The 16,890-nt window shown below is 38.6% G+C and overlaps 1 protein-coding gene and 1 non-coding gene across 23 annotated transcripts in view; both read right to left on the bottom strand.

Moving 5' to 3' along the window:
• The window catches only part of CAST (calpastatin), a 107,933-nt gene that overhangs the window by 31,699 nt on the left and 59,344 nt on the right, over positions 1 to 16,890 (bottom strand). For 4 of the 22 annotated variants that reach the window (XM_027037483.2, XM_015065536.3, XM_027037455.2 and 1 more), the window contains 12 exons: positions 14,154 to 14,219; positions 13,500 to 13,541; positions 11,843 to 11,899; positions 11,269 to 11,382; positions 10,162 to 10,242; positions 6,552 to 6,620; positions 5,058 to 5,156; positions 3,356 to 3,436; positions 2,487 to 2,525; positions 1,870 to 1,962; positions 1,645 to 1,734; positions 236 to 340 (listed from right to left, as the gene is read on the bottom strand). In XM_027037483.2, coding sequence (XP_026893284.1) covers positions 236 to 340; positions 1,645 to 1,734; positions 1,870 to 1,962; positions 2,487 to 2,525; positions 3,356 to 3,436; positions 5,058 to 5,156; positions 6,552 to 6,620; positions 10,162 to 10,242; positions 11,269 to 11,382; positions 11,843 to 11,899; positions 13,500 to 13,541; positions 14,154 to 14,219 — 936 coding nt within the window. The remainder of the gene's footprint in view (positions 1 to 235; positions 341 to 1,644; positions 1,735 to 1,869; positions 1,963 to 2,486; positions 2,526 to 3,355; positions 3,437 to 5,057; positions 5,157 to 6,551; positions 6,621 to 10,161; positions 10,243 to 11,268; positions 11,383 to 11,842; positions 11,900 to 13,499; positions 13,542 to 14,153; positions 14,220 to 16,890) is intronic. The other 18 variants (XM_027037522.2, XM_053225115.1, XM_053225097.1 and 15 more) reach the window with 7 other exon arrangements.
• Positions 4,008 to 4,112, bottom strand: LOC113594826 (U6 spliceosomal RNA). The gene has a single exon (XR_003415273.1). It is a non-coding gene; the product is annotated as a U6 spliceosomal RNA (small nuclear RNA).

Here is a 16,890-nt window from a genome sequence, read left to right as displayed (position 1 = left end):
AGATTAGCATTCACTTTACATATTAAAACTCTAGATGGTTTAAAAGGCAATACTCAACTATCCTTCTTGGTTGCTAACTATGCAAGAATGAAAATCTAAGTTAACTAGACTCTGAAAGTAAGGCAGAATGAAGAGTAGTTAATTTTTAATCTCCAAAAAACAGAAGTTGGGTAAGAACATTTAGTTTCATAACCCGCCGAACAACATGTTTTGTATATGAATCCAAGGTCAGTACCTCATCAACTTCTTTAATGGAGCTGAGGTCGAGCTCAGGTTCTGGCTTCCGAGTGCCCAGCGAAGCAGAAAGAGCCTCCAGTGCTTGATCACTCATTGTGTCCTGCTAAAAAAGGAAAAAATCTGTACATTAAAAAAGGGAACATCCCTTCAGCCTGAACAACCTATCCACTTCTTTGTGAAATCCCAATTTTAAAATTCTAAAATGAGTTGCAGATTAGGGAAGGACTTTAGGAAGGCAATTTTATTGGAAACCTAGCAGAAAAGAGAAAGGAAAAAAAAAAGAACTTACCAGTGAATGAAAATTGGGGCTAAGACACTTCCACAGTGTCTTATGCTGTTTATACCCTCGGGGGCACACTTCACCCCTTATTTCTCAAGCTATAATTATTACACAACGCTCGTATCAAATTAAAAGCTTGAAGAAGTAAACTTTCACTTTTCTGTTGCTGTTGTTTTTTTTTTTAATGTGTCTTTAGAAATAATTTCTGACAACCCTGGTCTTAGCAAACTAGCAAAGTCCAGGAAGCTGGGGAGCTTGAAGTGGCCCCACAGGCTTCATGTCTGAATGCACAACGGCTGATGGCTGTGGGGACTCCCACTCTCAGGGTGTGGCTCTCACTGCTCCCCAGCCAGCCAGATAAAAATAAACTGTCCCCTCCAGGAAGGGAGAGGCAGAGCAGACCCGACACAAACCGCTCCTTGCATTATCTGAACTATCTGCAGATGGAGAATGTCTTCTCAACCAGAAGATGAGCTGCAGGACCACGGTTCAGGATTGGGGACAATTGATTATGGTTAATAGAACGTACAGAAGCAGCTACAGCCACATCCCACTAGTGATTTACAGGTCAAACTCCATTAGAAAATCATGGTGAATGGGGCACCTGGATGGCTCAGTTGGTTAAGTGTCTGAATGTTGGTTTTGGCCCAGGTTATGATCTCTCAGCTTTGCAGGTTACATCGGGCTCTGTGCTGGCAACGTGGAGCCTGCTTGGGATTCTCTTTCCCTCTCTGTATCCCTCCCTGACTCGCACTGTCTCGGTCTCTCTCAAAAATAAATAAATACACTTTAAAAAAAAAAAGAATCAAGGTGAAGATTATGTTCTAAGAGTGCAACTCTTTTGGTGTCTTGTCTTTCTGTGTGTTGTAATGATGAGATACTCTTGTTTCACAACCAAGAAGGCTGTGTTCAAATCATGATTGGTATTTGCAGAAACATAAAAGGCCTGTCTGGAGATAATGGATAGAACCCTGATTGGATTTACTAGTCCACACAGACCCCCGAGGGAAAAAAGATGCCCCTCATCATGCTGTACTGGGATTATCCTGAATCAACTAGATCGGGCTCAGGAAAGCAAGTGCTATCAGGTGGACCATGTTTATTTCCAAAGAAGTAATTATTTATACCTCCTCCACCTTTCTTTTTTTCTCTTGGGGTGAAGCAGCACTTTTGACTACCCTGGCTGGCTGAGTTTTAAGAACCTCTTCTGTAGATTTCTGAAAGACGAAATGCAAAAGATTAGACTTATCGTTAGAATAAATGTAACTTTGATAATCAGAACTAAAAAGAAATTGTTTTCAAGTTTTATATAGTTTCTAACAAGCTCCCCCTAATTATTTGGAAAACAGTACCTCTTCCTTAGGTTTCTTTCCACCAGCGGTAGGAGAACTGCAGGTGAAGTCAGATGACAAAGCATCTATGGCATCACTTGGCCCCATGGGTTTCTAAAGAAACAGGCACCACGATGGGTTAACATGTGAGAGTCATTCAAGTTACAGATCACAATACAAACTCAGCAAATGAAGAATGATTTGACATTCCTTTACTACCAAATCAAGTATGTTATCACCTAACTCAGATAAATTCTTTGTTTGGAAGGAAATGAGTGCTCACCAATACTATTTTCCTGTTTCCCTCCTTTAAATGGATTACATATTAGGATATTCTCATTCTATTTTTATTAATATTTATTTTGCCCTAATACCTTCTTGGCTCCATTCTGCTTCCCCTCAAAAAAAAGAAAAAAATATATATATATACGTTTACATATATATATATATATATATATATACAAAGCCATGAGCACTGAAGCAACCCCATACCCATCTCCTTCCTCTGAATAGATGGAAACTTGATCTGATTTAGCGATTATTCATAGACACAATATACAGAATTGATGCCCTATCCCCCAACTAAAGATTTAAAAAAAGGTTAACTTGTATCTTAGAAGACATTTATGTAAACTCACCGAAGAGTCTGGAGGAGGCCCTGTGATACCTTCTTTTTTCTGAAAAAAATATTAATTTGATCATGTTGAAAGTCCAAAATTAACTTTTACAGTTGGCAAAATGTACTGTTCAGTGAGTGTTATGGGTTAAATTGTGCCTTCCCACAACCTTTCAAGAGTTCCTAGTACTCCAGTGTGTGACTGTATTTGGAGGTAGGGCCTTTCAAGAGGTAATTAAGGTTAAGTGATGATATTAGGATGTGCCCTAACCCCATAAGACTGCTGTTCTTTTTTTTTTTTTTAATTTTTTTTATGTTTATTATTTTTGAGAGAGAGACAGAGAGCAAGTGGCGGAGGGGCAGAGAGAGGGAGAGACAGAGGGAGATACAGAATCTGAAGCAGGCTCCAGGCTCTGAGCTGCCAGCACAGAGCCCAACGTGGGGCTCAACCTCGTGAACCACAAGATCATGACCTGAGCTGAAGTTGGGCGCTTAACTGACTGAGCCACCCAGGCACCCCAAGACTGCTGCTCTTAGAGAAGTGGGGAATGTAGACCAAAAGATGTATACACAGGGAAGATGGCCACGTACAAACCAAGTAGAGAGGCCTCAGATCCATGCTTCACAACCCTCAGAAGGAACCCACGCTACCCACACCCAGATTCGTTTTCTGACCTCTAGACCTATGATACAAAATATTTCTGTTGTTCAAGCCACGCAGTCTATGGTACTTCATTATGGCAGCCCTCGCAAATTGATACAGTGAGAGTCTTCATAACGACAACTTCACATGCCTCATTATATTTTCTAATTTTAAAAAATGTGAATATATTAATGGGATAAGATTATGTTCCAAAAAGTAAAATAAAAGTAAATGATTATTTAACTTACTGCCAAAAGTTCCCTGTATTTTGGAGGAATGGTGACTTCTCTTTTACCTAATTCCTCTATGTAGATGGAAGTCATTGGATCCTGGAATAAAGATCACACAGAGGGATATTATATAATTAATTAGCTGACAATGTTCTATGCTATTATGCAACCAAAGTACTGTTGCCATTAGTAATTTATGGAGCTACTGAAATGAAATGCACTTAAAAAGCCAATACTTTATACAACTCTGAAATTGTAAGTTTATACAATACTTGCCCTTATTTAATTAGCTTAATTCATATGTAATACTAGAAAATATTCAACCTACTATATTTTTTATTCTTATACTAAAGCACATTTTAAAACATTTTTCACGGTCTCTTTCCAATACATATAAAAGTACAGTTAATAATAAATTTCTCTATAAGCTAACACCCAAGTCTTCCAGACCTAATTTCGAAGAAAAAAAGATCAGCTAGAGTCACATCTCCTGTTTAACCCTCTACTATCCCATTCCTTTTCCTTGTTAGCCACCAAGAGCCACCATCCTGAACTTTATTGTATCTACCCACTTAAAATCAAGCAAATTTTAAAACAATTATTCCATATGTAGGTATCCACAAACAACATGCAGCATTACTTTGCATATTTTTTCTTTTTTTTTTATTGAAAAGGTACAGAACGCGTTACGAATTGGTGTGTCATCCCTGCAGGGGCCACACTGATCTTCTCTGTATCCTTCCAATGTTAGCATATGTGCTGCCAAACTGAGCACTACTTTTACATATTTTCAAATGTTGTATCAATGGCATCATATTCTAGGTATCAAACTGTATTATTCTTATTCAAAATTATGTTTTTATAATGTATCCCTGTTGGTACATGAATAATCCATTTTAACCACAATAAAGTGTTCCCTTATATTAGGCTTGTCTGCTGTTGACCCAAATCATGTCCAAATGTTTCACCTGTGCTTATAACTCCTGGTGCACATGGGTAAGGCTTCCTCCAGGGAATCTGTCTACAGGTGGAATTGATAGTTGAAGGACAAGTACATCTTCAACATCCACAAGCTCCATGTCAATTGTCAGACTTTTACACTTTTGCCACTCTGAGGAGTGTGTTCTCTCCATATTTTAGTATCATTTCTATAAATACTAGAAAGACTTTCATTTTTATTTATTTATTAGCCAAACAAGTTTTCTCCTATTTTTCTATTGGGCTGTCTTTTAAAAATTCTTCATAAATCCTAGAAACAGATCCTTTGTCATGTCTGCTTCAAGTATTTTCTTCCAGTCTTTTGCATGTCTTTCTATTTATCTTTTTAATATCAAGGAACATGTAATTTTCTTGCTTTTTCTGGGTAAGGAATAGGGATGAGCTGAGGGTGGTAAATTTCTAGAAATCATAAGTTCAAGCCTAGCGGACTTAAATCTCAAGGACAGAATAATGTTTGTGACCCAACAGGCTGTATTCCAGCACCAGTCACAACACAGACAATCAATAAATGTTTGCTGAATCACTGTAATAGGACAGCTACCATAGGACAAACCATTTCCATTTATAACACTAATGTTTAGTTGCCATTATTGATGGCGACACCATCCTGCTTCTCTCCAAGCAACAGAACACTAGGTATTCTTTTGTGCCTCATGACCATGACCTTATTTCCTTTCCTACCCATTAAGTATAAATCTTTACAGATACCAAGATCACATACTGAAACTTCAGGTCCAGTATATGTTGTGTTATCTTCTTCAGTTTCTTCAGGTCCTCCTAAAGTGTCTACTAAGTCATCCAAAGCGGCATCCAGGTCTGACTAGAAAAGAAAGAGAGCAGGTATTTAAATGCTATTTGTAATACATATTTCACTTCTGATTTTTTAACTACAAAAAAACCAAAAATTCTGTGCAGAAAAACACGAAACATCAAAAGTTCTTCAAACATTAAAATAGTTAAAATCTAGTCTCTAATAAACTTTATTATGTAAGGCCCCAGAGTACACATTTCAGGTTACAAAAACAGAAAGCCATGTTCAGATAAGAATCACAACTTCAGTAAGTCTAATGGCAGTAACTACAGAACAAACGAATGGCTCATTAAAGTTCCCATTCCAATGTCCTCAGTTAAAAAAACAAAAACAAAGAATAATGATCATATAATTGTATGCAACAGGAGAAATTCTTTGTATTCATTCCTTACCAATAGTTTCCCAGTGTTACATATTTACAAAGAACTCCAACAAAATGTCTATATAGTACCTCTCCCAAATAGAATCTATTTCAAAGATGGATTGCCTGTGTTCCTTCATTCATTTGTGGTTTTTTGTTTACTTACTTGCCTAAAGAAGTCTACAAAACAAATTACTTGAAAGGGATGTTAAGCTTATAAGACGTGACAATCTATTCTGTCAATATGGACTTTAATTAGTATAATGAAGGAGGGCCTCCATCCTATCTCTGAGGTTTAAAAAGACTCATGGTGAAGAATATGCTGAATTTAAAAGGGAAAACAAGAATTTGGGAAAAGACCCTTTATTTACCTAACTCAAGTTAAAAACGATTATTTAACTTTTTTTTTTTTTTCAACAACCGTATTCCCACTACAATTTTAGGAACTCACCTGATCATGTAATACAACTTGGGACCTGTTAGCTTTAGACCAATTCATTTGGGAATTTCAGAATGAAGAAGTGTCTTAAATTCTTCAGTCATACCTCTGGTTAAAGAAGGTATATTTGCAAGAGAGAAACTGTAATGTAAACTCCACCAGATGTAACTAGAGTTTTCAGAACAGAAGGTTAGAATATAAAATGTTACAGAGGTGCCTGGATGGCTCAGCTGGTTAAGCGTCTGACTCTTGGTTTTGGGTCTGGTCATGGTCTTGTGGTTTCGTGAGTTCCAGCCCTGTGTCGGGCTCTGAGCTGACAGTACAGTCTGCTTGGGATTCTCTCTCTCTCAGTCTATCATACCCCTCCCCTGCTCATGCTGTCTCTATCTCCCAAAACAAATACATAAACTTAAAAAAAATATTTTGAATGTTACAAACATACCTGAAAAAATTTCACAATTTTAGCTTATAGCAATAATTCATGAGAAGGGTCTTTAAGTTATCCTACCTCATACAGTTTGCCCTTAAAAAATCAGATCCGAATAAATTTAGAGGCTATGAATAAATAAATATCTCATGTAGAAATGCACTGCTATCTTCATACCTTTCCAGATGGTTTACCCGGTTTGGATTCAACTGGTACAGCAGACGTTAATGATTTCTTTTCTTTTTTCTGGTGGATTTAGAAAGAAATAAAAACTTTTTCACATATTTTTCTTCAATAATCTAAAAAATTCGAATTACTAAGTAATTCAACAAGTTCAATGATATTACATATTTAAAAATGAGTCTAGTATTAACAGCATAGATCATATATTGAACATCTGCCTCTGTGCCAGACAACATGTTGTATATGTCATATCCTTTTCCAGAACAGCATAATTTATTTCATTTAGTGATGTGGAGAGCAAGACTCAGAGATGTGACGTAATTTTTCCTAGGTCACACAGTAAAGGAAAAACCAAGAATTGAATCCAGAACTACCATCTCTTTCTTCTTTGCTCTTGGTTGCCTCTCCAAGGGCCCACAGTCAGCCCACAGCACCCAAGAATTTTTTCTCTAAGTGGCCACTTCTCACTGTTGCTCTTTCAACCTTTGCCTGCACACATTAAGACCTCTCACTCCCTGACTTAGCATTTCACCATCCACTCCTTTCTTAATCTCCGTAAAATGTTTCAGTTGCTCTTTCAAACACTGCCGATAACTCTCCAATCTGCAATCTCCATGCTTGACCCACACATAATCGTTTCTGAAGTGTGATCTCAGTAAGCACCCCTAACCCAACACATCTCTCACAGCAGCCATGACTGAGCACCACCCTAGGGCTCCTCTGGCATTTGTGCCATCATTCTCTGTCACTCCTGCTGCGTTGCCCCCAGCCCTACACATTCCACGTTTCTGCCTTGCACTGGTGGCCCGAAGCAAAACCATTCTCTAGAGCCAGGGCCAAACACTTGCAGGGACTGAAAGGAAGTAGACAGGTGAAGATGCCAGGTTTAAGACAACAGAAAAGTATCCCATGTGGAGGTCTCTGAAATGTGGGTGGCAGAGCATGGGGGTTGGAGAGCACACCAGCTCCTATGCACTGCCCACATGAGTCTTCAGGCAGGCCACCTCTTCTGTAGCTCAGTAACGTCATGTGTGACACGGGGACAGTAACTGCACCTCCCTCAGGGGGTTATGAGAATTAGATAAATTCATCTATCAAAGTGTGTTTGGTCTATCAAAGTGCGTTTGGTATATACTAAACACTATGTAGGTACTCGTTGGATGATTAAGTGCTAAATAAGTGACCACCGCTATTGTTAAAAACACCGCGGGGGTCACCAGGGTGAGAGCGTGTATCTGGGCAACCAAATCCACTCTGAGGATTCAACCACAACCTTATGCAGGTATGCATTCATATTTGTTATCCCCTCCTTCCTTCCCCCTCCTCTCTGCCCCCTCTCTTCATTCCCCTGTCCTTCAGAACAACATTCCAGTTGCCTTGCTACACATCTCTCTCCAACATTTCAATTCAGCCTATCGAAAATCAGGCCACTTTTGACCTCAGCCAGTTCTCCTTCTGACCTGTCCACCCATCAGTTGTAACCAGGGACCAGGTCACAATTTAGGGAGGCACTCTCTCTCATCAGAGCTGGCCCTGCACTTGCAGGAATCAGACAGTGCCCCCCTGGACTCACTTTAGGGTTACCAACCTAGCTCGTTCAGATCTGAAGCCCAAGGTTATCTCAGAGTTTATGATACCTTTGTCCACTGCAGCCAATTCTTTTCTAAAACCTGAAGATTTCACTTCTGCAGTGCCTCTGGCATTTCTCCCCACTATCTCATTCTACCCCAGCTCTAATTTAGGCTCACTTAGGACTGTGGTCACTCAATCCCACAACTCGGTGCACTGCCACCACTCTGTGTGTTCTCTAACCTCCAGTGTGTATCCTCTACTGGTTAAATAGCTACCACTCATCTCAGCACTATCCACAGCAGTGCCTGGACCTGTCTTTCTGGTCTTACAGTCCCACTGCTCATGCCCCGTGTGCCCCACCCTCAATGGAATTCACTTTGTACCCAGAACACATCTCACACTTTTCCACTCTGATGCATCTGCAAGTCTGCAATCCTAGGTACCTACCCTTCATGCCAAACTCAAACTGGATCTACTCAAAGTGTGTGTAATCCTGCAAACAGACAGAAGCCCTCCATTCCCCACCAAAGAGCTTCTAGTGGGAGCTTGTCTTAATCTGCCTTGGAATGCAGTCCCAGGGATTCTGTCTTCTTCCCGCCCCTGGATGCGCTAGCCTGCTGCTAGGGTGTCCTGCAGTCACACGACAGTGCTTTAAACATGCTAAGTACCCCAGCCCCAATTGAAGATCTGATCAATCTCACTTCAGAGGAGATGGATCAGAGACCAACAAAGTGAAATGCTTTGCCACAAGTTCAAGCACACCAGACTTCCACATATGCCTCTCATGTTACTGGTTAGCCTTCACTTTTTCCCTGGCTACTTTATATCTAGCATAAAATTTCAAATTGATGACATTTTTAAATCTTTTTGAACAAATCTAATCTTCTGTCTTAAATCTAACCATTTTTCAAACATTTTCATCTAAGTACCCCTCATCAACAACAGAGAGTAACATTTATCCTTAGAGTGGGGAGGGGGTGGGAGTCTCAAGAAAATATACAAGAAAACACATTTTTTTAAAATATGAGTATTTTCATTTAAACGTTTATGTAAATTTTGCCATCACTCCATAGAATATCTGCATTAGTTTGCATACAAACTAATGTGTCTCTTCCTTTTCAAAATCTGAGAAAAACTGGTGTTTCAAGATGTGCCATACTTTTATCCTATGACCTTCCTTACCATCTAGCCTGAAGGGGGATACTGTTCCTATTTTGAAAATCAGGAAAACAGATAAATCAATACTACTTTTTAAAAAATTCATTTCTATCTTCTTACTTTTGCTGCAATTAGTTAATTGGGGCTTCCAGAGAAGTAAGTAGCATTTCGAGGGAGACATGGCCTGTAAACTGATTAGTAACTCTGCCTTGCTATGGGTAGAAACAGTAGACTACTTCTCATCTTACATTTCCAGGCTAGTATTTGAAATAGCTCTTCAAATGATCTAAAGAAGACTTGCCTATCATTAGTCAGAGGGGCATATATACTCTCTCCTGAGAGGGCTGGGATGTCTCCTTTGAAAACTTCCCCTATCAACTCATGTATATGTTATGACTGCTTGTTATTTACTCACATCAAGATAGATGCTCTCCAGGTTGAAAGCTGAGAGAAATGCTTATTCACATATGGCAATTTTATTTGCTTAATTTCAAAGCTATAAATATTGTTGAAAGCAGGGTCTGAGTCAACTCACATTTTAATTTTCTTGGTACTCATACCAGGCCTTACACATGGCAGGTGCTCAGTAAATATTTACTGAATACATGAATTCTCAAATCAGTTTTGTTATCTTGCTCACTCTGTATCTTTTAGATGCATCCTCTTCTTCACTAAATTTCACATAAAGAACAGTGCTCGGTTTTACCAAATACAGGTTATTTGAGCATGGTAGCACCAGATCCCTAAATGCTTACTGAGAACCAAACGAAAACCCAGGTTGTAATGGGTCTTCACCAAGCACGCATTTTTCATAAGAGAGACCCGACAGGCAGTGAGGCCCACATACACTTCATGTCTGCTTAGGTGTGCTTACCTTGTTATCTGGTTTGGCAGATGCTGCAGCTGTATCAGCAACACCTTCTCTGCCAGCAGAAACTGCATCCTGTGATTTAGTCTAAAGGGGATAAAAAGATTAACAGAACTAAGTATCTTTGAATGACTGTTTTCAAGATCAAGCATTTCAAGTATCACTACTGAGCCAGTTGTAACTATCATGGACACAGTGCTGAGGAAAAGGTTACTAGCTTCTACTACACATAGTACAACAGTGGGGACCACATAAGGCTGGACTCAAGAGCTACAGAGTGCACGCAGGTGCACAAATTTTGAAGGGGGCCAGGTAGGGACTGTGATAAATTGTTATAAAGTTGTAGCCAATTGTTGCCACATAATCTGATGTTTCAAGAGAAGCTAGAAATTTGAATTTTATGTGAAACATTATGACTTGAATTGTTGGCAACGCATTAAAAAAATTTTAGTAATACTGCAAGCCAAACAAAATAGAATTGAACAAAACACATAATGGCTGCCTTTAAGTGATGAGCCACATTTGTATAACTACCTTCTATCAAGTCCCTTGTCAAGCAGGTCTACTAGATGCCTTCTAAGAGCTCTCAATGGAAAAGTTCTTCTCATAAGTGTTTATTCTTCAAAGAGTTGACCTCCATTAGCTGTGCATGGAATCTATTTCTGATTTTTTGGCTCTATAAATTCATCTCTTCTACAACGAAATTCTAAACACCTCTTTCAGAGTTCCATGTAAAGAGCAGATCATGCAGAGCATCTGTGCTCCTAACTCTGAGAAGAGGGGCCCAGGTAGCAACCAGTACCCCAAGCTTCCCGTCCATGAGACACCAGAGTCTGCTGCCTTGTAGTCATGACTGGGCACTGCTGGGCAGTGGAAGAAGGCTGGACTGAACTTCCCCTCAACCAATCTGATGTATTTCTTGAGCTTTCCAGAGGCCCAAGTTTCCACAAGGTTATTTGCAAAACCAGTAAAATGATAGCACCAAATCCTTACAATACAAGGTATGTTCAGCATAGCTCCACAGATTCAACTATACATGTCCATATAGATAGAGGACATGCATCTTATTCTCTAGTTGATGGTAGTGTTTTCCTATCAATCTGAGAGGTATACCTTTGGTTTTGTTGATTTCTCAGATGTCAACTGCTCACTTGATCTGGAAACTGCTTTTTCATTATGAACATGCTTGCTTTCTGTATCTGATGCATGCTTGGGTAGGCTTTTTGGCTGAAACACACACACCACACTGTTAACAACACAACAAATATTGATGCTTTCCTCTATGAAGTGCGAGCGTTCATAGGACATTAATAAATTGCAAATCCTGCTACTGCCACATGGTGGTGCCATTTTAGCCAGAAAAACAAATAAATGAGAGTTCAGAATTTTATCCCTCACACACAAAAAAGGCTTCACCTACCTATTGATAACAAGTCTTTTTTTTTTAATTTTTTTTAACGTTTATTTATTTTTGAGACAGAGAGAGACTGAACATGAATGGGGGAGGGTCAGAGAGAGGGAGACACAGAATCTGAAACAGGCTGCAGGCTCTGAGCTGTCAGCACAGAGTCCGACGCGGGGCTTGAACTCACGGACCGAGAGATCATGACCTGAGCCGAAGTTGGCCGCTTAACCGACTAAGCCACCCAGGCACCCCTGATAACAAGTCTTAATGATGGTCACTTACCTCTTTGTGTTCCTTTGGCTTTATTTCTTGGGTTTTTTTCTCAGGAACCACAGATGGCTGTTAATTTCAAATGATAAAATCTCAGTTACATTGGAGTCCTTTCTTTTATTACTTCCAAACAGGCTTAAGAACAGCACTCCAAATTAGACCCTTCTGCCTCACTTGGGAAAGGCTCACTTAGAGGAATACACATGTGCTGCTTGTCAATAGTTATTCTACCAACAGCATGATAATGACAATCATAAGAGTAATAAAAAATTAGCATTTCACTTAGAATGATTTTTCAAATAGGTATGTATCTCTAACTTATTGGCTGTTTTTCACAATTCATACAGATCATTTAGTAAACGCAAGTCCATTCACAGAGATGTCACATGATCACTGTGACCTCTGAGTTTGTTGATTGGGAATCCTACTCTAGATTCTTTCTTTTAAAAATCTCCCTTTGGGGGCACCTGGGTGGCTCAGTCGGTTAAGCATCTGACTTCGGCTCAGGTCATGATCTCGCGGTCCATGAGTTCAAGCCCCGCATCGGGCTCTGTGCTGACAGCTCAAAGCCTGGAGCCTGCTACAGATACTGTGTCTCCCTCTCTCTCTGACCCTCCCCCATTCATGCTCTGTCTTTCTCTGTCTCAAAAATAAATAAACATTAAAAAAATTAAAAAAATAATAATAAAATAAAATAAAAATCTCCCTTTGTAGGGAATGAACATGGTATTTCTGCAATTTAATGATTTACATAGTCTTTTCTGTGTTACAAGTCGAGAAGGAGATATCACCAGAAACCCAATTCTCTTGAGATTGTGTAAACAACCAAATGGAACAGCAGATGATTTCCACCTTGCAGCTCAATTCTTCCTCTATAGTGGACTATAAGATTATCATTCTGAGCGGTAAACCCAAAGGAGCTACATACAATCAGATAAGTTCACCTTCCACCCAGATGACCTCCCCTTGCCTGCATTTAAAGGACATCTCTGTGCTTTCCCACAGGAAGACTTGCAGTCTTATCTGAGTATTTGCTTAAGCATGTTTGAAAGAAGTAATGTGCACCATCATATGTAGGATAAACATTTGCCTGCAGACACCCTGGGGTCCATCTCCACATGGATATAGATTGGCTTTCAGTCTAGACAGCCATGAGTCAGGGAAGCCACTCCCAAGGGAAAGTCAGAGTTGTCTCCTGAGAAACTGGAACTCATTCCACAAACTGAGATAAAACTGTTAAGATAAACCTAGGATCCTCTTAGCAAAGACTCTCATCTGTAAGTCATCTAGGTGCTGGGTTCAAAAGACATTTACTCTTGATGTCCCATTTTTAAAGTAACTGGATACTCATTACCCTTTGTCCTTTCTCCTTGGTTCCTACTGCTTTTTTTAACAATGACTTCAACTATAACAAAAATCTAGACCTGAACAAAATGCCTTCTGAAATATATTGTTTTCATTTACAAAATAAATTCATTTTAATGTATGGACTTAATGTTATAATTATTTACTTATGCTCTATAAAATGTTTAAAAGGGTAATCCAAAATTAATTACATTAGCTGACAAAAAAATCCTTTTACCATTCAGTAGCACCAATGGAGTAAATTGTTTATTCATTATTACTGCTAAGAATCCAAACAACTCACTAGTTGACTTAAATTACTTACCTTAGTTGATTGTGACTTGTTTTCAGGTTCTGTTTTTGCAGCCTAAACTCAGAAAAATAAAGAAAAGAGGGAAGGAATTACAGAAGAAAGGAAAAAAAAGACATAGTTTATAAAGTTTAACATAGATTTTCTTCAACTAAGAAAGCTTTCCAAAGGAGATGATTTTGATCTAAATATAAGCTTTCTGAGTTAAGTTTATTATACTTTTCTTGGAATTTTAACTGTTTAAATAAACACGTTAAGTACACTAACACCCTGCTCTTACTTTTAGATAGCAATTTACATCTTACTTTTGTTATGTGTACCAAAGATATGTAAAAATTTATTGCTACAAACATTGTAGCTAATATATACGCAAAACAAAAAAAAAATCTTCATCCTTCAAAGCCAATGATATGACTGATCTTTGTGTGAAATACCACAGGTTTTGGCTGTCAGTGTGAAACAATGGGATGGTGACAGAGCCAAGGAGAACAGAAAGCAGTGACATTTAGTTTTAGTGCCAGAATATGAGCGATGCGTCACCAAGCCTACCACAAAGTCCGTGATGAGTGAGTTACTGAAGATCTCGAACTGTAATTATTAGTGCATGCTGAGCAGGTGAGGCGACCATTAGCAAACAGAAATGTCCCCTAGTACAATGAACCACATCACCTGTTTTTTGGGTCTTTTCTTGCTGGGGGAATGCTGTCCTTCCATCTGTTTGCTGATTGGAATAGCCTAATACAAGAGCACAGTCCCAAGTGTGATTTTATTTAACCTGACAGTCAAATAAGTATCATGTATCATTGGGCTAAATGTTTATATCGAGACTCGTTCTACTCCTCTACTGCATCTACTCCATGCATATGTATGTAACTCCAAGAAGTGGTAGGCACTAAAATTCTAAAGCCTCAAGCAAATATTGCAATTTGGATTTACTTTTTTTTCCGTGATAAAAATCTGTAAAATCGCCATTAGAAAAACTAACTTCTGACCCCTTTCCTTCAATTTCTCTGTGTACAGGCTGATTGGGCCATTTTCTTCCACCTATATTTCTAATGCTTGGTTATGACCAAATCAATAGTCATAGTACTATCAAATTTTTTCTGAAATTTTATAACAATCCTGTAAACAGTACATAGATTTTTTATGCACAATATAATCTAAAGTTCTAAGAATGCTTCAGAAGGTCTCATTGTGACTTAAGCCCTTTACTGGAGTGTTTTACTCAGTTTTACCCAACCAAAGGTCATTTGTGTCGAAAAATACAATCCCTTAAGTACATACATGCATTCTTGGTATAGGCAAGATGTGAAAACTGGAATAAAACTGGATTAAACACTTTTGAACTTTTCAAAATAAAAGATGAGGGGCGCCTGGGTGGCTCAGTCGGTTAAGCGTCCGACTTCAGCTCAGGTCACGATCTCACGGTCCGTGAGTTCGAGCCCCGCGTCGGGCTCTGTGCTGACAGCTCAGAGCCTGGAGCCTGTTTCAGATTCTGTGTCTCCCTCTCTCTCTGACCCTCCCCCATTCATGCTCTGTTTCTCTCTGTCTCAAAAATAAATAAACTTAAGAAAAAAAAATAAAAAAAATAAAAAAAAACAAAATAAAAGATGAAAAATTAGGCCTAATATTTCCTGTCATTTCTTTCCTTTTTATCTATTTGGTGGTGTTAACATAAACTCCTATTTTTTATTCTATCTGAAAAAGCCAACACCAAATACCCTCTTGATGTATCATGGCTTGTGCTTCAGCCATGAAAATACAAACATTCCTCCTATAACGAACGGACCCTCATTATACCAACATACATATTGTTTGAGAAGGAAACCAAGTTCATAACCACATAAATCTTTTTAAAGGAATTTTAATTTGGGATCCTTTCAATTAGGATCTTTGTTAATTAGTTTCTGTATTTGCTACTATGCTTTTTGAATTTATGCAAATGAAATTTATTAATGATTATTAAGGAAAACAAGCAGCTGGTATTGTAGTGGTTTAGATCTATGAACAGCTTCTACTTTGTAATTTGTCAATCAAGATGTTGCAAAGAAGAACTCTACAAAACAATTAAGAATTTATGCTCACACATGTAAGTAGTTTATAATGGAATATTTTTATTAGTAGTTGCTAATACATTTCCCAAATTTATTTTTGGTGAAGGTGGTGGTGCTTAACATAATAGTGATAACAATAACTAATGCTTATTGATTACCTCTTAGTATCAAGGACTGCTCCAAACTTTACATATGCCAACTCAGTCCTCATAATAATTCTAGGAGGGAGGTATCATCATCATCCTATCATCATCATCTCCACTTCAGGGATGAGAAATTTAGGTACAAAGAAGTTAAATAACTTCCCAAGGATACCCATGGTAGAGCTGGGGTTTTGTGTTCTCAATCACCACACTGTACAACATTGTCTCTCCAGTGTTAGACAGCTCCTACTGGGCATCTGCTGTAGGACAGGCACTAATACCCTTAATGTTTATTTTCTTACATAGGCTTGTGAAACATGTACTATTATCCAAACTGTACAGATAAGGAAACAAAAGCAAAGATGTGTTTCTGAATGCCATGGCTGATATGAAATGAGATTCCACACCAGGCCATCTGGTTCCATTGTTCATGGTACATAGTCTTTCAGGGATTTTATCCTGATTAGAAATCTGACCTTCCATCTTAACTACAGCAGTATGACCACTGATTCTAATGCACCAGGGGCAAGAGAGAAAGAACTTAGATCTAGACATATCCTTCCTCTTCAGAGGTATATGGACTTTTATTTGAAAGGTATGGAACACAGGATTCAGTATAGGTATTATCTTGAATTAACATCTTTTTTCTAAAAGCTCAAAATATTTGAAAAAATACACTCAAGTTCACATTCACAAAAATCTTCATGAGAAGGCTAGTATAAATGTTATGACACAAACATCACAAAAACATTGTAACTGAAATCCACCAAGAAAGGGAGTTGATGCCAAAAGTGGTCCTGAGTCAGCCATTGGTGATATTTCATCACCAAGACACTTATTTTGGTCTCTCCCACTTTTTCCCTACTTTCCCCTCTCTCTCCTCCCCTCCTCTAGTTCTGTAGGACTTCCAGGAATTCTCGTGATTAATCCTTAGCAAATGGTTGAAGGGTTTGTGGACACTTGAAATAAGCAATGGTCCTCGAAACGAAAGTCAGGGGCAATGCATTAGAGTCAGGCAATGGGTCAAATGAGAACCAAAATAATAAAAAAGAAATCCTAGATTTGTGGCTCTCCTTTCTTTAACTTTTCATGGACTCTGAACTCAATGATAATTTGTTATTGGTTGATGCTTCTCCGGTAGTCTGAGGTAAGTTTTTTTAATATTCTAAGATTAAGCTTGGTCTTCGTAAATAGTGACAACTAATAGAT

The sequence above is a fragment of the Acinonyx jubatus genome, chromosome A1 (genome assembly GCF_027475565.1).
Source record: "Acinonyx jubatus isolate Ajub_Pintada_27869175 chromosome A1, VMU_Ajub_asm_v1.0, whole genome shotgun sequence".
In the NCBI taxonomy this organism is placed as follows: Eukaryota; Metazoa; Chordata; class Mammalia; order Carnivora; family Felidae; genus Acinonyx; species Acinonyx jubatus.
Note: the sequence above shows the minus strand (reverse complement) of the source record. Positions and strands in the feature narration are given on the sequence as shown.